The 23,482-nt window shown below is 33.4% G+C and overlaps 1 protein-coding gene across 1 annotated transcript in view; it reads right to left on the bottom strand.

Annotated features, from left to right (window-relative positions):
- HMCN1 (hemicentin 1) overlaps positions 1–23,482 on the bottom strand; it is a 503,334-nt gene that overhangs the window by 70,795 nt on the left and 409,057 nt on the right. The window contains exons 69-80 of the mRNA XM_051998776.1: positions 19,032–19,228; positions 15,135–15,216; positions 13,669–13,805; positions 12,119–12,260; positions 10,893–11,037; positions 10,277–10,404; positions 9,794–9,950; positions 5,854–5,975; positions 5,015–5,179; positions 1,566–1,673; positions 840–977; positions 591–725 (exon numbers count right to left, since the gene is read on the bottom strand). Of these exons, the coding sequence (XP_051854736.1) occupies positions 591–725; positions 840–977; positions 1,566–1,673; positions 5,015–5,179; positions 5,854–5,975; positions 9,794–9,950; positions 10,277–10,404; positions 10,893–11,037; positions 12,119–12,260; positions 13,669–13,805; positions 15,135–15,216; positions 19,032–19,228 (1,656 nt within the window). The remainder of the gene's footprint in view (positions 1–590; positions 726–839; positions 978–1,565; positions 1,674–5,014; positions 5,180–5,853; positions 5,976–9,793; positions 9,951–10,276; positions 10,405–10,892; positions 11,038–12,118; positions 12,261–13,668; positions 13,806–15,134; positions 15,217–19,031; positions 19,229–23,482) is intronic.

The raw sequence follows: 23,482 nt of genomic DNA on the forward strand, positions 1-23,482 counted from the left end.
CCACAATAAAAAGGGAAGGGGGGAAAACAAAGTTATAAAAATTCTTAAGTATCTTAATTAAATCTAGTCAATCAAATGATTATTTTGTCTGAAATGCAACAATAGTTTGGCTTTTAAAAAGGTACTTCACTGAATTGTCTGAATTGCCTGCATGCTCTGGTGCTTTATAAATGGTTTTACTTGAAAATGTTCAATTTCATTCAAAAGTCAGAATGACAGGTCAGATAACTGTCCAAGAAAATTTTGAAAGGAAACTTCTTTTTTAAAATAATTTAAAATGTTTTCTACCCTAAAACTGCAAAAATACATCAGTATATACCCTGTACTTTAATGGAGATAGACACAATGATTACCTTGCACTAACTGTTGAGAATCAAATATATTCCAAAGGTGATGTGATTTTTTCCAGTTTCTAACACGAATAATGGGGATATCACCTGCTTCTTCCCTACTTTTTAAAATGATGTAAGAAAAAAGAGAAAATGTTTCATCCTATCTTTTGAATTTCTTGAGGGAAAGAATGACATAATTTTAATTGTGTTTGATACAATATAATAAAATCTAAATAATGCAAAAATAATCCAACATACCTTGGACTTTTAACTTGATCTTGCCTAGGGCTGTGCCAGCTGGATTCTGAGCCACACACATATAAGTACCAGCATCATTAATAACAGCCTTGGTGATTTGTAAACCACCATTAGGAAGAACTGTATAACTTTCTCCTACATCAAATTTTTGGAGAACAAAGATTTAGAATCCTTTTTAATTAAAAAAAATCAGAAGAATTTCTTAATTGTAAAAGAATGACTGGATATGTATCATGTAGGAACTGATACCTGAGGTGATGATATTAATGCCTTCTTTTTGCCAAGTAATAATGGGACTGGGCGTCCCTGTTGCTTCACATGGCAGTAAAATTGGGTTGTTCAGAATGACATCTAGACTGCTTGGCTGGGACTGAATGATTGGAGGCTCTAAGAAAAACCAAATAATGCAAAGTTTGGAATACTTAAGTCTTTGAAATAAACATCTATTATAGACATGGAATTAGGCATGCCTTACTTCACAATCCTAGAGAATTAGCAATTGAGCAGTTATAGAGAAAGACAAAGACCACATTGCATGCTTAGTGACCTGCCAGGATAATGAGCTTCTACTCAAAAAATAGCAACAAAAGATAAGTAGGACCAGATTTCATAAAGTCAAGAAAGGAAATGATCAGAGGACCATAGATTTAAAGCTGAATGGGCTTTGGAAGCTATTTAGGTGAACTTTTCTTTAACAAAAGAGAAATTAAGGCCCAGAGAGGTTTTGTAGATCACCAGATTCCTTGACTCCAAATTCAGTATTCTTTCCACTGTATATTGATATTAATAAAATTCAGGAGCTATTCTGTAATTTATCATTTTCTATCTTTTAAAATCAGTTTTTAAATATTCGACATGCTTTTCTAACCATAAATATTAATCTAGATTTACTATACTGGACAATAATACTGTTTCAAGAATGATTAGAATTTTTAAAAATAAGAGGACATTTATTGCATAAATGACCTTCCTTACCTTGAACATGAAGGTTTACATGCCGATGTGCAGAGCCAGCTGCATTCCTAGCCACACAGGTATACCTTCCAGCATGGTCTAATTTAGCAGCTGTTATTTCAATTGCCCCTGGGGAGAGAACAGACACAATGACATGATGTATATTGACATAGTGCTGGATGATGCACTATAACAACTTTTTTTTAGCAGTACTGTCCAAATTTTACCTCATTTACATTCCAAAATTTTGTTGGGCACCCAAGCTAGTAATATGTCCAATCCTTCTACTTAGAAGAATGTTTATCTATTTAGAAACAAATGTATCTCAGAGGGGTCCTACTGTGTCACTTTCTATTCTGGCTCATCTCTTTGACACTCCTTTGTAAAGGAAATCTTCACATAGAGGAAAACAATTTTAAATGCCCCCCTTATATCTGTTCTTGATTAATATGGATATGCAAATTTCATTCAGTCCATAAATATTGATATACAAGTTTTATCCATTCCATTGAACATTTACTTTGTACTTAATAAATAATTATAATAATTCACACTTATTGAGGACCTTAAAGTTCATGAAATATTTTCCTCTCAAATATCCTGTGAGAGAGTACATGCATTATTACTATCCTTTCCTTCATTTATTCCTTCCCATTAATCATGCAAAGAAAGCTTAATTTTAAAAATGCCAAAAACAGAACTCCCATCTTTTCTGTATACTCTTCCCTCTATGAACTTTCTTATTTTTATAAAGGTTACTACTATCCTGGAGGCTATATTATATAACCTTAGCACCATTTCAACTCCTCCCTTTCCCTCACAACACATATTCAATCAATAGCCAAATTGTGCTATTTCAGTGTCCATAATATTTCTTGCAACAGATAACTTTACTCCTCTACCATCTTAATCCACCTCTTACTTGGACTCTTACAATGGCTTCCTAATTGATCTCTCCCTGTCCTCTGTTTTCACCTCATTCCAATCCATTCTCCATATAATTGCAAAGTGATTTTCCTAAAATATAGTTCTTACCATGTCATCCCTGCACGCCTACTCAAATTCTGTTCATTCCCCATTCCTCAGATACAACTGGTTATTAAAAATTTCCCCCTACTTGATACTAACCCATCTTTTCAACTTCATTAAATATTATTTTACTTCTTAAACTCTTATGTTCAGCTAAACTGGTCTCTCAGTTCCTCAAATGGTACTCTACGTGCCTTTGATGAGATTCTGATTGATGACCTGCTCCCAGCCCCAAGGCCCACAGAAATCATTAATCATGAGTCTCATTAAAACAATGAGCAGACCAGCATATTCTTTAACCATATAACCAGGTTACTACATGATGGTTTCCACAAAATATAATGTGGAAATCAGCCAATAAGAAAATAACATTAACAGGATACAGAACAAGACATTGACCTGCAACTCTTAATAAATCTTTCTCCCTGACATGGTGTGCATAATTCTCCTTTCTTAGCTTAACTAGCATAGGTTCACCCAAGGGCAGCAATCATTACCATATATTACTACCCAACTAAGTGCACTTTTCTCTATACATTCTGGGTAACCACATGCATAGTTCCACTTGGGCTTTAGGACCTTCCCATGTTAGCAAATTCCTCCTGTAACCTAAAATTTTATAAATTTTGTGATGTAGTCAACACTATTTACTCTCTAACAAAACCCTTGCTTTCCTTTGCTGAACTCCTGATTTTTTCAAAGAATTTGGTCCACTCACGGAGCACATAAACCTTATTAAAAAGTCTTTGCTTGGGTTGGAGATTGTTCGAGCCTTAATTCTTTTAGAGGGAACACCACACATGCCTGATAGCTCAAAACCTTTACATGGCCTTTTCTTATTTCTGTCTCAGAGAATTCCCTCACTTCCTTCAGGATGTCATTCAAGCAATATCTCCTATATGAAGTTTTTTTTTTTTATCCTTTTCAATTGATAATGCCTTCCTTCCCAACACTACCCTGTGTTTATTTTGTATATACTGCAGTCTTAAAATAATAGCTATCATCTATGTAATACTTTGAGTTTTGCAAAGCACTTTTATTTGTTTTCTGATTTGATTTAATAATCACATTGGAAGGTATATTATCCTATTTTATAGAAGAGGAAACCACAGCTGAGAAAATTTAAGTGACTTGCTTAGGCTTATTGAGCTAGTAAGTGTAGAGTAAATGTTATTCAGACTCAGATTTTCCTGCTCTAAGACCTTTATTCACTTTGCCATTTAGGTGCATGTGTAATACAACCAAAATTTAGTGTCCTCATATGTAAAATGGTGACATGGATTAAAGTGACATAGCTTAACTTACATGGGTAGAATGTTTGGGGCAGGATTTAAATGCAGATCTTTCTGAATACTCTAATGCCTAATGTTCTCTCCACTATTTCTTAACCCAGCTGTTTTCTTTTCTGTATGAATACACTTTCTCCCTAAAAAGAATGAAAGTTCCTTGGGATCAGGATTATTATTTAGTTAGTGCACTTACAACACTTAATACAATGCCATGCATTTAATTAATGCTTACTGATTGATTGGTGCTCTCCCACCACCTCAGTTCTACCATCTCTCATAAACAAATGGTCATTTAGCTAGCTTGAGCTTCCTCATCACCTAACTCCATAATTCAAAATCCCTTCACATGTTTATTTGTCCATTTGACCTCCATTCCCTTCTGATTCCTTGGATATCTTACCATACTGATCTTTCTCTCATTTTTAAACTTTCCCTATCTTCTTGTTCATTCCTTGCTGCCTACAAAATGCTCAATTCTCCCTCTTTCTCAGAGAACCTTAATCCAGCTGAGGCCATGACAAGTAGGAAAATGAGTCTGGTCTTGGGCTTGCTGCCTAGAGTTGAAGACAAAGAATATAATTCTATTATATTCAGACCTAATCTGACCACAGCTGGAGTACTGTATTCTATCTCAAATGTCAAAACTGAAGAAGGGCATTGTGAACAGAATTGGCATCATGAAATTGATCTCATACAAAGATAAGTTGAAAGAATTGGGATTGCTCTGGAGAAGAAAAACCTTAGAGGCTAATCCAAAGGTAAAATGGGCTTCTTTGAGTGGTTGCAGATTCCCTGTCCCTATTTTAAGAAAAAGTTCTTGCTATTTTGGGGTTATGTTGTAAAATGGATTCTTCTTTAGGCATATGAGGTCCTTTTAATCTCTAACATTATTATTATTATATATCATTCAGGATACTTGGGTGGGAATCAGCAGAGTTAAGGACCTTATTACCTAGTTGCATAAGAAATGTATAGAAATGACTATAATTTAAAAACAAAATACAAGTACATATTACTGGATTAAAATAGATGCTATAACAAAGATAATTTCTGGTTAGAGAAATCACAATTCACTTAAACTACAGATCCTATAGACTGACATTTCAGTATTTCAATACCTAGTGGAAATTGTATTTTCATATAATAGTATACCTGAAGAAAGAATTCTGTAGCCATCTCCTCTGGGAAGCAGTCTTATTCCATTCTTTGACCAGTGAATTGAGGGCAATGGTACACCTGAAGCAGCACAGGTAATCACTACAGGAGACAATTTAGTTACTAAGAGATCAGTAGTCTCATCTGCTATGGAAGGTGGAACTAAAAAAGAAGAAAAAAAGAAATTGTAAGTATTTTTCAAATTTCCAAAACATTATTAATATGCAAATTTTCCTTTTTTTCTTTACAGTAAATGCTATTTGACTGTAATATTTGTTCATATTCTTTTATAAATTATCTAATGGGAAATTTCTGATTGTATCAAATATGTTATTAATTGGTTATATGACTTGGATAACAAACCCTAATGGCAAATAATTGATACAAAGATTTTTTCCCCATTCAACTGTGCATTAATTTTGTCTGTGCACAAGGTTTTCAGTTTGACACAATCAAAATGATCTATTTCAACTTTTGTAAGTGCCTCTTATTCTTGCCGGGCTAAGAAGACAAGTCCTACCTTTAGACATGAGAGATATGTGATTAGCTCCTGTTCTAATATGATATAATTTGACTATTAAGTTCATGTATCCATTTAGAATGTATTATGGAATATGCAATAAGGTATTGGTCTGCCACACTGCTTCAGAGTTTTTCCAAGGGATCTTGTCAAATATGGAGTCCTTTCCTAGGGAACTTGTGTGTTCCACTTTATCCAATACTGTAGTTTTTGTGGAATGCTACTTGACTACAGAACTGAGAAAGCCACAGAGGCCGGTGATGTAATAGCAGTTATAACAAAGTAAATCTGCATGTTTGCTCTGATAAAACCATACCTTGTACAGTGAGTCTCATGGCTCTCTGATCCTCTCCAGCATCATTTGACACAGTGCATTCATATATTGCAGTGTCATCTACAGTAGGTGAAATGATTATTAGAGATCCTGAAGACAACAACCTAGGAGAGAGGTTTCAAAAATCTGAGTTACACAGGACATAATGAATTGCTCAGTCATTTCATAAAGAGTTTTTATTTCATAAGGCATTGATTAAAACACACAGTTCCTCTAAGATTATTTGATTATTGAGTAAAATAATCAACTATCCTAGAAATACCCCAAATCCAAATTGTTACGCTAGACACAATGAAAAAATGGACTTTTGTACCTGAAGTCTAGATGTTTTCACCTCATCCTATTTACTTTTTGGTTTAGAGAGCTCATAGTGATTGCAAAGAATGATGTTGTGATTTTATGACTCTTTAAGTACAACAAATAGTATAAAATATTGTGTAAAATGTCCTTTTTAGGGAAAATTTTCATGATTCCTAAAGATAATTACTATATGGTTTTATGTAGAGTCCTGAAAGAATAGAATGAATATCCACAAAAATACTTATAACAGTTCTTTTTGTATTAGTCCCAAATGGATACTAAGGAAACAACCACCTTTCAGGAAATGATTAAACAAATAATTTCTATGAATGTAATTGAATATTACTGTGATAGTAGGAAGGCAAATGAATTGCTTGAGAGTGCACAAGAAAGACTTCTAAGATCTAATGCAGAGTAAAATGAGTAGAATTAGGGGAATAATCTGCATAATAACAATAGAAGAAAACAACTTTCAAAGAATTTAAAACTGATTAATGCAATCATAATCCATGAGTCAAATAAACTGACGATGAATTATAACCATCTCTTTCCTGCTAGAGAGATGATGGATTTAAAATCTAGAATGAGACATGTATTTTTGGATGTTGGACTATGTTTGTTGCATGATTAGTTCAGTTGGGATGGGGCAATGGAAAAGACTAATAATGGAAACTTTTAAGATAGATTAATATTAAAATAATTAAAATAAAGTCCACTTTCATACAAAATCAAGAGAACAATATGCACAAAGGGTAAAATAGTGTATCTGAATAGATCACTCAAAGAAATTGAGATGTGAATAATTGAAGAAAAAACCTTTTGAGAATCTCAGAGAAAATATTGATAATGAAATTTACTTCCTTTCTTACCTTCCAGAGAAATGGAAATTAAGGCATACTTTATCAGAGAGACAATTTCTGTATCAGGTATTTTTTTTTTCTTTCTTAATTTTTTTTTAGGAAAGAAAAAATTCAATGTGACAGGAGAAGGTGTGCTTGCATTATACCTACTATGTGCCAGGTACTGTATTAATAGTAATTAGTAGAAAGGCAAAAAGCATCAGCAATATGTGTGCATGTACATATTTAAAGAGACTGGATATGCTTATTAATGTTTGCTTTGGAATTGGCATTGGTTCTTTAATAAATCACAGGAGAATATTAAGTCATTTTAGCTGATGCCTTGGGATAAAACACTGATATAATTAACTTAAATTTTGATTTGAGACATCTTTGTGAATGTATAAAATTCATAGGACACTGTATGTACTGTTGGCTTTATGTTCTGCCACAATAACAACATTTATGAGAGAAAATACAGGCTCTCTTCAAGGTGATCAAGTAGCAGAGGAGTCAGTATCAGATCTGGAGTCAAGAAGATTTTGAGTTCAAATTTTACCTTAGCCATTGCTATATGATCTGAGGCAAGTCACCTAACTTCTCTCAGCCTCAGTTTCCTCATTTATAAAAGGGAGTGAATGACATCACCCTTCTTACAGAGCTATTCTAAGGATTAAATGAATAGACATGAAAAGTGCTTTGTTAATCCTAATGCCTCTACATAAAGGCATAAATCTGATACAGTAGTCTTGAAGTTTGTTTCGAATATATTAAAATTTTTAATTTATGTTAATCAGTAGATCTAATAATTCAAACTTTTGATTTTCTTCAAGATTTACATATTCAGAGGCATATAAACTAGAATGGAATAAAAAGTTATAAAAACAATTATTTTTAGTCTCACACGAGAGTTTGGTTCAACAAATTTCTTCCTTTTATGACTAATTTGAACATAACAGTTTGGAAATTGATGTTTAATATGTAACAATTGATATTTTGTTTTAATTTTTTTTGGATATAATTTTCTTTCTCTCTAGACATTTGTATTCACAGAACTATATTTCCAGCACTTAACACAATACCTTGGACATAAGCACGTGCTTAATAAATACTTTCTTATTCCTTCATTTTGTAAGAGAAGATAATAAAGACAAGGGAGGGTAGGAAGTTATAAAGAGATTGCTTTTTAGCATGAAGCACTAAATCCCATTTTGGTACTTCTTGGTAACATGAAGATAAGTCTGCATTCTTGAATATCACACTTGTATAATATAATTTCTGGTAAGTCCTACTAAATTGTAAAACATGCAAAGCTTTGAATATGGCCCCATTGACAGATTATAAAATACTGTTCTTTAAGAACCAGAAAAGCTAAATTTGCATAGGCTTGTGACCATTTTGCCCAAAAGGTGAATCTTTCATTGACATGAAAGATAGTGTGACAAGAAAAAATATTTAAAACCATTTACTTATTCACAAAGGAGTTGTGATCCATATTGGTGGGGAGAAATCTAAACAAATCAAATAAAAAATAACTTTTATGGGTAAGGCAGTAGTAGGTGGGAGTGGAGTATGCATAAAAGGCCTCTCAAGGTAGATAACTGAGCTGAGTCTGAAAGGAAAGAAAGCATTCCAGAGAGTGGAAGATGAAGACCAAGTATTCCAGATGTAGAAGACAACCAGTAGAAAGGCCCTACTATGGGAGATGGAATTTTAATGTGTGAAAAACAACATGATGTTGATAAGGCAGTGGACTTGAAGTAAAGAAGACCCAAGTTCATAATTTTCCTTGCTCAGCTGTATAACTTGTCTATTATCACATAAATTATGAATATCCAAGGTTGTATTTCAATTCAGATATTCCTGATTCTGGGCATCCATTCATTATTAAAGTATGCTCTTAGCATTCATAAGTGAAATTATAATTTTTGCATATTTGCTTGGAATAATTTCTATTCTTAAAAATCACAGAATTATAATATAGCAAAAGTAATCAATGAAATGCAAAGAGAGCATGCCATACATAATTTAGCATGAAATCTAGTCCTCAGGTGACAGAGAACTGTCTAAAGGTGGTAAAATAGCTAAAGGTGGTGAAATCAGCTCAGTCAGGTTTCAACTGGTCTATGTTGGACTTTCAGATTCAGTTTACTGGAAGCACACATGCACGACAAACTGCAGTCATAAAATGAGACCACACCAATATTACTGCTTTTACAAATAATTTACATACCATTATATATAGGTTTTGGGTTATGCACAAAGAATGATACTTGAAAAACATTAAAGAAAAAAGAGAGCATCCAAGAAAGTCTTGGGTACACACACAGTGGATAAGGTTCTAAGACCTGGTAAGGTAAGAAGGCTGAAAATAAGAGGTCAGATAAGGAGGAGAACCAAAAGGTAGAAGAGTTGTGAAAAAGAGTGTACAGAAGGAGAGGATTTTAAAATATCACAGAAGATACGAAGAATGAGATTTAAGGGAAAAAACCATTAGATTTGACAAATAGAAGATTGGACAGTTTGGGGAGGATTTGGCAGAAATACATGGTGTGTGTGTGTGTGTGTGTGTGTGTGTGTGTGTGTGTGTGTGCGTGCATGTGTGTATGTGTGTAGGATAAGAAACAAATTTCTACAATTTGTTTATCAGTTGATTTTCCTTAAGTTAGGTACTTTCTCTTCTGTTGTCACTGATGAAAATTTAAATTCTCTTTTCTTTTTCTTTATTTCCTCTCCCCCACTGTCAAGTGAGAAAATGAGATTTAAGATGAACTACTTCTCACCTGTAGGAATTTTGATTTTGATCCACATTAAGAAATTGTCCATTCTTCTTCCAACTTACTGATGGTCTTGGGATTCCAGAAGCTTCACATGCCAGAGTGGTTTGAACATTTACAGTAACAGTAATATTGGTAGGTCCAGGAGCAACAGATGGAGGGACTAAAAATGTGTCACAAAATAAGAAACAAATAGAATATATTTTGTCCTGTTTTCAAACTTTAAATCTGAAATATTCAAATACTTCATTTGTAGCTTTTCTTATATTTCTAGCTAGTTATGTAATAAGGTTCTCTATATACATGGCTCATTGTTTTAACCTACAGCAGAAATTCTTGATTATTATAAAATGTAATGGACTTAAATAATCCAAAATGTCAGGGTCTTCATGAAAACTATCAGTACACAATATCAACAGCTAACTTATATCCTAGAAGTTTTCCATCTCTATTTCCAATTTCTGGATGTTTATAGACACACTTATTTACCATGGACTTGTAAATCAATTCTCTTGCGTTCTGTTCCTGCAGCATTGGTGGCCATGCACAAATATCTGCCAGTGTCACTGACATGTGCTGAGTGAATATGAAGGAATCCATTCTCTGAGACAGAATATCTAAAATAAAAGTCACAAACAAAGCTAGTCATGTTCATAACATGCTGAGGAGAATAAGCACCAACTTTTCTCAATTTGTCTCACATAATTTCCCTTATTTTAAAAAAAGTTTGTTTAGTCAAATTTCTCTTAGCCATGACCCTTTTTCTAGGTTTCTAATAATTTAATAGAATTAAGCAGACAGATTATCAAATCTCAGAGCAAATACAGAGCCTGTATTTGAGAATCTTAAACATGAAATTTATTGTAAATATATATATATATGTTATATATCTTAAATATTTTCATACTCTTATCCATAGTTCTCTAATATAATTCCACCATTAATATTTTAGAGTAAGGGAAACGATGGTTGTTTCAAACATATAGTAGGCTTACAATAATGCACCAAAGGTACAAGAATTCATACTTTTAGTTTCACAGCATATGTCATTTCTCTCAAGAAAAAGACTAGGTTATTTAAAATTAAATATTACTTTCAATATTACCTGGCATTATTACCAGTTAGAATAGCTCCATCTTTTCTCCAGGTAATTCTTGGGGTTGGTACACCTTCAACTATGCATTCCAATATAGCTGATTTATTCAAATGAACAACAACACTCTGAGGGCCACCTTTTATGGTTGGAGAAACTGTATATAGAACATTCAGTTAATACTAGAAACACATCTTCACTTATGATCTTGAAAAGGGTAAAACAAGTCAAACTTTGAGTTAAATATGTAGATTTGCCTTCAACTGATTTGTATTAACAGAACTACAATCAGTTTTAGTTAAAGTTAAAGTTAAAGATGACATGACTCAAGGTACTTTGTATCCAATACAAAGAAGAAACTTTAAAACTCTGATATCATGTGAGAAATCTAGTCCTTGCAAAAAGTTTCAATAAAAATCATATTTGGTCTGATACAAATTAAAAATGATATTTCATGTTCCTGCTTGGCCAAAAGAATAGTTTGAAAATGTTGACACTGGCACAAGTTTTCTTTAAATGAAGAACAGAAAGTGGGATTTTTAAAGAAACACACATCTGTGATTAATCTTAGTAGTCCTCAGTGCAATTCACTTTATTACACACTGAGTTCATCCAGGAACAGAAAACCTGAATTTGAATGCTGGCATTAGTGACAGTAGTTGGTCATTCACCAATATTCATAATTGTACAGGTTACACATCTGAGTGATATTTGAGGGAGAAAATCTGAAATATTTTCCCTGAAAATTGGCAAAACTTAGTATTTAGATTTTATGTACTAGAGATGATTACCTCTAACTAAAAAATATCAATCTCTAGGCCATAATCAACATAGGTGAGATGAAAAATAGGTTGGACTGATGAATGAAGGATTAGGTGCATGTTGTCTTAAAATACTTTGTTCTGAATAATACCAGATATTCAATTCTAGGGCTGTTCCTAAGAGCAGTGTTCTATATAGAATCCTTTTGGATTAGCTTACAGCTTAGACAAAACACCCTCCTACTTATGATTTTAATTACATTTAATTTGCTTGAAATATGGCCATTATATAGAAACTAAGTAATATTGGGTTTCAAAGCAATTAGCTTTAGTGTTTTAGCTTATGAAATGTCATTTAGCATAAAATGTTATTCAATATTTAGCATCTAAAATGTTAAAACAAATCTCAGCTTTTAATTATTTTGGAAATATTTGGCTACACTGTAAATATGTGTAAAGTGAATGCTTTTTTCTCACCATGTACAGTCAGAACAAATTCCCTTGTAGTCTTTCCTGCAATATTACTTGCAACACAGGTATAGCTGGCTGTATCCCCTAGGTCTGCATTGTTGATCTGTAAGTATCGCCCACCAGACAGAATACGTATTCGTGGAGTTGCCTAAATTAAATAAATGAAACAAGTAAATAAAATAATTTATGCACATATGCTAATATGATCATTTTTCACATGTAAAAAAAGCTCAAGATTAGGTCAAATGAGGTTACTTTACCAGAAATGCTTTCTCCCAAATGAAACATACAAAACTTCTGATTTTGACCAGTGATTTCAGGCCACCAAAAGCTGCCTCCCCAAAATAGATGAGTTGTTTGGGACCATGAAGAGATTAAGTGAATTATCCATAATTATACAACTAATTTGTGTAAAAGTTTGGAAATGAACTCATGCCTCCTTGACTTTGCTATTAGCACTGTTCTATGCCTGTGACTATAAGGAAGCTAGTTGCTATAGGGATAGTGTGTCAGGCCTGGAGCTAGGAAAACCTGAATTCATATCTGTCCTCATACACTTACTAGTTACCAGTCCAAGTCATTGAACTCTGTTTACCTCAGTTTCCTCATTTGTACAATAAGCTGGAGAAGGAAATGGCAAACTACTGATGTATCTTTGCCCCCAAAAAAACACCAAATGGAGTGACAAGAAGTCAAACATGATTAAAAATGACTGAATAACAAGTGCATGTGCCTTCCTCTCATAGATGTTATTTTTCTAAATCATTCTGATGAGAAGGAAAGATATTAATTATTTCATACAGAGTCATTAGAAGTTTGTTTATTTATAATGACTTAACCAAGCTTTTTCTCAATGGGAATTCGAACCAAGACTTCCTAAACTCCTGGTTATGATTCCTTTCATCAGTTACAATTGTCTTCTCTCCCTCCTCTCCCCCTTCAGCATAGCATCAATAGGATTTTGATATTTCTGCTTTGGACAGAGGAAGAAGAGAGAAGAAAGAATAATCAAGAAATTCAACACTTAAGATAAAGGCAAAACATTCCAGATCAGAGCATCATCTTCTGTTTAATCAAGCAGACCCTAAAAAGTCACATAGAGGATATTAGTGTCAATCAATTTCTGGATTACAGAGATACTAGAGAATTCTTTTCCTTCAGAGACCAATATCCCAATTCCACTGAGTCCAAAAGTTGTTTTTAAGGAATTTTGTGATGTTCTATTGAGTGATCCAAATCCAGTTCTGGGTCAAGGAGAGCATGTAGCCAAATTGAAAAGTCCAATGTTAGGTTAGTTCCAGAGACCCACCAGATGTCATGTCAATTTGAAGGGGCTTTCATCATCTCAAAGGGGATGCAGTAGAACAACCAAATTCGAGTTTGTATCACAAAGCATTATGATCTTTAGAACACTGATATGTGGCACAGAGTTAAATAGCTAACCTCAATGAATCCTGTAATAGTCATTCTATAGAGGAAAGGTAAGAACAGTCCACTGTATAGCACTGTATTTTCTTCAACAAAATATGCATGAAGCTAAACTATATGAAATTTACCTGTAATTGCTCTCCATTTTTAAGCCAAGTAATTATGGGTGGGGGCACTGCATCTGATTTGCATTCCAGTGTAACTTGTCTGTTTTGTAACACAACGATGTCCTGAAGATCACTGGTCCCAGAAATATTAGGCGGTACTGTATATAACAACAAATTCATTAAAATCCTCATACAACAAATCAATTTATTCTAACTTGTAATATAAGCTTGGAGAACACTTTTTATTTACAAGATATATTTATGGATAATTTTCCAGCACTGATCCTTACAAAACCTTCTGTTCAAACTTTTCCCCTCCTTCCTCCTACCCTCTCCCCAGATGGCAGGTAGTCCAATACATGCTAAATATGTTAAAGTATATGTTAAATATAAAATATGTATACATATTGGAGACCACTTTTTAAATTTCAGGGCCTTTCCATACATATTGACTTAGATGTTAGTTAGTAAGTTAATTGGAGGTCAGCAACCTCATGAGGCAGAATAAGTATTATTAGCCTCATTTTCCCGATAAGATAACTAAAATACAAAGATGAAACAGTTTATTCAGGGTTCCCCAATTCATGGCAGAACCAAAACAAGACCCATAGTCACCTAATTTCTATGTCATTCTTTTTTTTCCCCACTAGACCAAGGATTTTTAACTGAATTAAAAAAAAATTTTGATAACTGTTTCAATATAATTATTTTCTTGGGTAGTCCTATATTCTAGAAAAGAAAAATGATTATAAGCATTTAAAAACATTATTGTGAAATAATATCCATAGAGTCCATGAAAAGAAAAAGTTTAGCACTTCTAAAGTAAAAAAATTTCAAATTATGTCAGAAATCATTACATTATCTCTTTTTTTTTATTCCAAAAATACTTCTAGACTTGGGATTCTACCATTCTACCATTCAACTTGGGATTGTACTATTCAACCAATAGTAAAACACAAAAAAAATTATCCAGGAGGCATCTTAGAATGTATCAAATTATTGAAAGACCTTGTTAATTAAATATACACTTGTTACTTGTTACTAATTGCCTCTGGGCATCAGAGGGTGTTCTTTAACATATAGCTTGAAAAATATCTATTCATATGATCCAACTAACTAAACAAATCCTCAAAATTTAAATTAGAAATCAATATCTATTAAAGGCAGAATGTTATTGTGCAATGACAGCGCAATAATATAAAGCCAAGTACTATCCATTTTCCAGGTTGTTCATTAGGCCCAAAAGTTCTGTACTGAAGCCAGAGAAAAATAGCTTGGCTCCAATGTGACTGTTCAAATCCCCTTTCTGTTTTTGTCATGTAGGAAAGTGCTTTATGGAAGAATATCAGAACTAAACAAGTAAAGGGAAAAGAAAACTTTTAAATATGAATACAGCCAATTGTTAACAAGTTAACTTGTAATTAAGTTATATCAACTATGTAGCCTAATGAGGACTTAATGATTTTAGAACTTCTGTCCAAACCTACCATGCACTCTCACCAAATATTCTCTGTCATCATCTCCTGCAGGACTAGATGCCAAACATGTATATCTTCCTGTGTCTTCCACCTAAAGAAAAAAATGATTTCATCATTTGAACAAAATATATCTACAATATATTAGTTTTATAATGTATATATAAACAGGAAGAGAATAATCTAAATCCCAAAGACTACTAAAGAAAGCATAATTCTCAAAAGATTAAGGAATTCATTAGCTTTGGGGTTTTTTGTTCCCTTTAAATCTCTGATAAGGCACTTAATTATATTACATCACAATTTTCCAACATTTCATGTCAGAGCTGCTTGCAATTTATATGTATCTGATGAGATTTTAGTTATAGCTCATAATATAAATTTATTAAGTCTGTTGGGAGATTTCCTGAATAAAAAGAAATAAATTTGGAAAGTAGCAGTACAGGTCATAAAAATGAAACACAATAATAAAATGCATATACACACATATACACGCCTTTTTATACATGTACATCCATATTAGAAAAAAGAGGTTTGTTTTCAGTTAATGTTTGATAGTATTTTAGTGCAATAAAAACTATACTGCATAATGCCAGACATCTAAACAAAAACTGAAAACTTTTATTAAAAAATTACTTTGATTATAAATCAATCAAATCATTAATTGTCCATTTCTAATTGATAAGAGTGGTAGGGTGGAACAAAAGTGAACAGGGGATAAATAAATGAATAAATAAACCACATAAAATGCCTTAGTGTTTGGTGCACTAAACATGAGAGGTATAATGTCTAGTGACCTGACTCATTATTAGAGGAATGGAATGAATGAATTCTTATATCCATATTATAAATAAAACTAAAAGACAAAATGAATTTATAGCTAACATTAGTCAGTTCATATGCCACCTATGGAAAGGAAAGTATCAGTTGGTATCATTTTGTTGCCAAATACAATAAAAAAACATGATCATAAATGTGGAACAAGAATAGACCTGGGAGATCTTAATTTTGCAAATAAGGAATCTGAAATTATTTACTCAGAGACACAGGTAAGTAATAGAACAGGGATATGAACTGATGATCTTCTGATAGAAAATCCAGTGCTCACATTAACACATCATGAAGATGAAAACTGTGGATGGAGATAGGCTTAAAAGAATGAGTAGAAAGGTTAGTCTTGATAAGAACCCAGTATAGCAAGTTTATAATATGGTTAATAGGATGATAATGCAAAAGATTAGGTGGTAATTGATAATAAATGCTTAACTGGCCAACCACAGGTCAAAACTGTGATAAGAAGAAAGAGAGCCCAGACAATGGTAGAGAATTTTCATAAAGTTGAAGTATAGATTTAGGAGGGTGAAATCACAGGAATGGTTGGGGGAAGAGAATATAGACTATGGAAGAACAGGACCAAGATAGATAGGGAAGAGTATAGGAAGTAAAGAGATGGAGAGTATATATATGTGTATATACATATATGTATTCCACATGTATATGTATTTTTTTCCACCTTTAGCAAACAAGGACTCTGCAGTGCTAAAATCTCAAATAGAATGAGAAATAGGAGTAGCTACATTCTAAAATTATATGATGATAGAGTAAAGAATTGATGGAGATCCTTGATACCACTGACTCAAAGGGTTAGAATCTCTTACTAAATCCTAAAGGTTGAGAAAGACTAAAAGGAGGGTGGTTATTAGATCCCTAGGAGCTGAGTGCATGTCATGCTTTGTACCCATCTCAGTCTTATCCAAAGATGTTAGAATATAAGGCAAATATAGGATATAGTTTGCCCCCAAAATAAAGTCCTTGAGGACAGCCATACCAGACATTCTAAACCAATAGTACCAGTATTAATGACTTCTATCAGCACTGTTTCAATAAATATTTGTTGATTAACTGTATTAGTATAGTGTTGTTTTGATTAAGCTGATGACTTAATAGTTTAAACAGATTTTTTTTTTTAATCCTGAGTAAACAGGATGTTTGAAATGGGGAAAGCCTGAGGAGAATCTGAAGAGTATTTGCAATTTAATGACAGAAAAAAAAAAAACTTCAAAGAGTTCAACTAAGCTTTCTTTCTTCCTTTCCAAATTCAGTGAGAAAAGTATCTGAACATGTAATTTCATCAGGAAATGTGCCTGTTACCTGAATAAGGACAAGAGAAAGAAATTGCTGTGCAGGATTGTTTAAAGAGCTAAAAGGCATCAGAATGTTTCCTCTGCCTCAAAAAAAAAAGGGCGAAATATTTTTGTTTACATATGACAGCAATTCTATTACAATTAATTTTGAGAAAACTTTATTTTTCATGTTGGAATTTTTTGAATTGAATATTGTTATAAAATTGAACCATCTCAATTGAAAATTAAGCTATCACATGCAAATTACTTATTAAATTCTCATTAGGTTATTATTCTATTTAACTGATACAAATTGAATAATTTAGGAATTAACAATTTATGATGAGAGGCAGCATACAATGGTATATTTAAAAAATACTTATAACTGTATTTGGCATCTAAGGATTTAGGTTTGAATTTCAGCTTTGCTTTTTTGTAGCAGTAGGACTTAGTAGGAAGTAAATAGGAAGATTTATATAGTGCTTTAAGGTTTGTGAAAGACTTATCTCACTTTATAGGAGATGCTATTTTATTCATATTTTACATATGAGGAAACTTGAGTCATTCAGGTTAAGTGACTCACTCAGAGCCAAATACCTAGTCGGTAGCTGAGACAGCATTCAAACTCTGGTCTTCCTGATCTCAAATTCAGTACTCTTATCCTTTGTGCCATCTATGTAATCTGCCAATGTACTTCAACTTTACTTCAGTTAATGTACCAATCTCAGCAGCAGATACTAATGGTAATTAAAGAGGAGTTGAACCCATTAACCAAAAGAGAAGTCAGACTAGGTAAAATAGGGAATTCTGAGATAATTTGCCCTTCCACATGTGACTTTAAAATTGAGAAAATAGCTAGTATTTTTTTTTTTAAGCATAAATCAGTTTACTTAGGTTTAAGCAACCATGTTGCACTGACAAAAATCCTTTTCCTAGGCATAACAAAGTTAAATGACCAGAACCCAGACAAGAGGATGAAGAACATTTGGCAATGTTCCAAATGGCAAATACAGTTGCATATTTCCCTTTCTCTCTCAACAATGTATATTTACATACAAGATTTCACAGTTAAACACAGTTACATAGTTACACAGTAACATATGATTAACTTGCATTTTCATACAAAAGCCCCTAAGTGCAAATATTTCCCCCTTCACTGCCAGAGCAAAAAGGCATGATACAGAATAGGATGGGACTGAGGAATTGAAAATTCAGGCTCTAACAGAATTGTATAGGGTTACTCTCATTGCTGAGATACTAATACTTCACTTATGTGATGACTGAGTGATTTCTTTGGGTTGTATGTCAAAGAGACAAAAGAGAGTAGGATCCAAGTATGTGGTAGCATAAAAGTTGAAATAAAATTATGAGTTATTATTAGATTGTCCATACTTCTAGTTGGGAACTTGCAACCTGGAAAAAGAGTTATACAGAGGCTGGATAATTCTGAAAGATCCCAGCCTAATGAAAGTAAAATGACATAGCAAGTATCCAGGCTACCTGATAGTCCAGTATCACCCCAGAAAGGGAACCCTTAGGAACTACTTATGGCCATAATCCCTAAAACACCATTCTTTTGGGTTTCAAATTGTCTTTGAATGAGAGCAAAAGACCTTCATATAAATAAATGCTAAAAATTATTTAGATCTGTTAAAAATAAAATCCAAGGCTTCTATTTTAATGTTTTCTTCAAACTATTAATTCCTAATGTAGCTACATTTTTTAAAAAACAGATCAGAACTGGAAAGTTAGGGAGAAATGCAGTGGTAATATTTCAATATAATACCTGAGCACTAGGTAGTCGAAGAACTTCTCCTCCTCCAACAATCTGAACGTCATCAATCTGTGGTAAGGGGCGTCCATCTTTCATCCACATAATTTTGGGAGTGGGAATACCAGAAGCCATGCAGAAAAGCTCAAGAAGATTATTAACAACTACAGATATCTCTTCTGGATGATCTGATCCATTGATATGAGGTGGCTCTGTTTAAGAAAGAGAAAAAAATGAAGTTTTAAACAACATCAAAGAGCAAAACCCCCCAAATTTAAGCCTCCTTAAATTCATACTTAAAAGAAAAAAATAATTACTTAGTTGGGTAGGATAAGGCAATTGGAAATATAGTTACTTTACATTATTCTTTATTGACACTGACATTAATTTACAAAGGATAGATCAGAAGGTCAGGCCTATAAAACCCACATGGAAATTGGAGGGCTATTATGTGATGAACAGTGGAAATGAGAATTGGATAACTGAGATAGTTGTGGTTTTATAACCTCAGTTTTATGTTGTTTTTACAAGCTGGCATATGCTTGAAATGAAAAGAACTGAGTTCATAATTTCTAACTTTTACTTAAAACAGCAGTAGTTTAAAAATAGGCTGCTCCAGTTCTATTGTAAGCTACTTAAAAGAAGAGGTTTTATTTCAAATTTATAACTCCATGGTCTAGCACAGTGGCTTGAACTAAGTAGGTGTCCAAACACACAAAAGTCTTGCCATTACCCACAATTGTACCATCACCATATTTAAAAATTCTGAAATTCCCTTACCTGACCATACTATATTGTTTTTCACCTCTCCCTCTGTGTTGCCAAACTCTGTCTACACCATGTCTACTCAGTTCTCTCACAGGTAGAGTAGAGGAGAAGCTAGAGTAGCTGTACTCTTCTCCTTTCTCCATACTGACCCTCTAATGAACCAATTCACCTTTACCCTGTTCCCTTCCCTTGGGTCCCTTTCACTTTTACCCTATTGCTGATTATAATTTGCCAACCCTCAACCGTGGATCACTACCATTAGTCTTATCTTCTACTACATACTGTTGAATTGAGATTGAGAAAAATCATACCAGCATTCTTAAGGGATCTACTACAAATTTATGTTGCACAGCCTAATTTGAGAGGTCACTGCTGCTAGGTAACGCTCCCACAATACCATTATCAATTTATTATCACTTTCCCACAGTTCCTTCAATTCTTTTCACTCTTTCTTGAATATCCCATGGTTCCCTCCTTCCTCTACCTTCTCAGCTAAGAACCTTGCCTCCCATTTTACTGAAAAATTCTTCCTCTTTTTCTGTCTTCCTCATCTCATATTACTGCTTTCTGCCACTTTCCTTTATCCCTTTTTTTGACATAAAGATGTAGAATTACTCCTTGGCAAGACAAATACTTCTACCTATATAAACAATCCTGTTCCATCTCACCTCCTCTAACAGCAGTCTCTTCTGTCATCCTCACTGTTTTATCTTCAATCTCTCCCTGTCGGCTCATTATCCAATGCCTTCAAACAAGCCCATTTCTCTCATCCACAAAATACTCTCACTTGATTGTTCTATCCAACTATCATTCTATATTTCATATGCCCTTTGTGGCTTAACTCTTTGAAAAAGCTTTCTATAGTAGTTGCATCCACCTTCTTTCTCACTTGCCCTACAATCTGAATTCCAATCTTATAATTCCATGGAAAATCTTTTCTCCAAAAGTTCCCATGATCTTTCACTTGCCAAAATCTAATAGTCTTTTCTCAATCCTCAATTTTCTTAACATCTAATTTCCTCTATTGAGTATCCCACAGGGCTCTATTATAGCCGCAATTCTTCCTTTATATTATTTCATTTGCTGATCTCACTAGCACCAAAGGATTTAGTTACCATCAATGTGTGATTTATCTCTCCTGCTCTAAAATCTCTGCTGACCTTCAGCCTTGCATTTCTAATCACCTTGCAGATATCTCAAACTGAATGTCCAATAAAATTTTAAATTCAACATATTTCAAGCTGAACTCACATTTCCACCTAAAATCCCCTCCTACTTTCCAAATTTCCTCATTACTATCAAAGGACACCACTATCCTCTCGGATACCAAATTTATAATCTAGAGATCATCCTTGACTCCACTTTCACTTCAAATATCCAACCTATTAACAAGGTCTGTCAATTTTAGCTTTGTACCATCTTTTAAACATTTTTCCTTTTATCCTCTGATTTTGCCATCGCTCTCGTGCAGGCCTTCACTTCCTCTTGCCTAGTCTTTTGCAATTGCCTGCTAGTTGGTTTGTCTACCACATGACTCTCCTCAATCCAGAACATCCTTCATTAAGCTAATAAAGTGGATTTTCCTACAGTGTAAGTCTGACTATGTTACCTCTATGTTACCTCTCTTCTCTTGCTGCCATATTCAGTAAACTCTATCACCTCCAAAATAAAATATAAAATTCTCTGTTTAAGATCCAAAACTTTTCATTATCTAGGACTCCTCTCCTTATCTCTCCTCCTACTCTTTGATCCAGTGACAACAATTTCTTTGTGGTTCCCTGAATAAAATATTACATTTTTCAGTTTTGTCTTCCATGCTTAGAATGTTCTCCCTCCTAATCTCTGCCTACTGGATTCTCTAGCTCACTTCAAGTTCTGAGCAAAATTACACCTTATATAGGAAGCTTGTTTCAATCTCTCTTAATTTTAATGTTTTCTCTCTATTAATTATTTCCTATATTTGTTTGTTGCCTCCTACATTAGATTATGAATTCCATGAGAAGGACTGTCTCCTTTCTTTTTGTCCCTAGTACTTATCACAGTGCCTGGCACATTGTAAGCTGACCTATTTCCTCTATTTTCATTCTGAATCATGGTAATATGTCTTTTAAAAAGCACCAACCAGAACCCTATTTTCTTCAGCAGAGCTAAAAGAAAAAAATGCTTTTTGATATTTGTGGAAATATGTATAGAGAAATTGTATATGTTTTATATATATTGGATTACTTGCTAACTGAGGAAGGGGGGAGGAGAAAAGAGGGGAAAATCAGAACACAGAGTGTAGTAGGGAAGAATGTCAAAAATTACCCATGTATATATATTTAAAATAAAAACCTGTAATTAAAAAAAGAAAAAATGCTTTTTTGTTGTTCTTAGTTTTCTCCTCACAAACCTCAATTAATTTTGACTTTGGTATTCTTGTCACTTTTAAAAGATTCACACTACATTTCTGTATTCATTTACTTATCCTTAATTGAATATTCTGTATATTTCTTTTAAAGAATCTAAGACTGTTGATAACTCCTCTTTACCTTTAACCCTTTTACATAACCCTCTTTTTTCCCTCCTCATTAGAACTGATATATAAATTATTATATAGTATTATGTTATTATATTGGAACAGACATACTTAGAATGTATTTAAGTCCTTGAGAAAAATTCAGAAACTGGTTAATAATCAACTGTACAACTTACACATGAATAATGATGTACTGGTAAGGATGCAGAAACAAAAAAGGAATAGTTCTTTCCCTCAAGAAACTTTTAATCTATTATGAGGCTCCAACATGTACCCAGATAAGTGCACACACAATATATACAAAAATATATAAATTCCAGGGGATGGCAAGCACTAACATCTGAGGGAATCAAAAAACCCTCTTACTGGAGAAAGCAACTTAAATGTCTTTTTTTTTTTTTTTTTTTTTTTTTGCTGAGGCAATTAGGGTTAAGTGACTTGCCCAGGGTCACACAGCTAGGAAGTGTCAAAGTGTCTGAGATCAGATTTGAACTCAGGTCCTCCTGAATCCAGGGCTGGTGTTCTATCCACTGCGCCATCTAGCTGACCCTCTTAAATGTCCTTTCAAGGAGAATTAGAGGTTTCTTTGAGGCATAGTTGAAGAGGATGGACATTAAACCTGAGGGAACCATCAATTAACGGAATGGAAGAAATTGAATGTTGTGATCGGGGAATACTACAAGCAGGGTAGCTTGACTTTAATAGATTCTGTGTCAATGCAAGTAAAGCATAATAAGCCTAGAAAGGTATATAAGAGTTGCATTGTAGAAAGCTTTAAAGTCTAGGGTGACAAATGCACATTTTAACCTAGTGGTACACTAGGACTTCTGATCTACGAATATGGAGGATAGATTGGAGAAGAGAAAAACTTGAGGCAAGATCAACTAGAAAGATCTTACACTACTCCAGGCAAGAAGTGATAAAAATCTGGAGTATAGAAAAAATATAATGAAGGTAGACTAAAAAACTGATGGGATATTGAGAGTAAAGGTGAAAGAAGACTCAAGGATGACATCAAGATTATGAATCTGAGAGATTCAAAGGATGGTGATGTCTTTAAGAGAAATAAGGAAACTTAAAGGAAGAATTTTAAGGAAAGACAATGATTTTTATTTTAAACATATTGACTTTGAACACCTAACAGATGATCAGCATGCATTTAGTAATGTGGGGCTGAAAG

The sequence above is a fragment of the Antechinus flavipes genome, chromosome 4 (assembly GCF_016432865.1).
Source record: "Antechinus flavipes isolate AdamAnt ecotype Samford, QLD, Australia chromosome 4, AdamAnt_v2, whole genome shotgun sequence".
NCBI classification, from domain to species: Eukaryota; Metazoa; Chordata; class Mammalia; order Dasyuromorphia; family Dasyuridae; genus Antechinus; species Antechinus flavipes.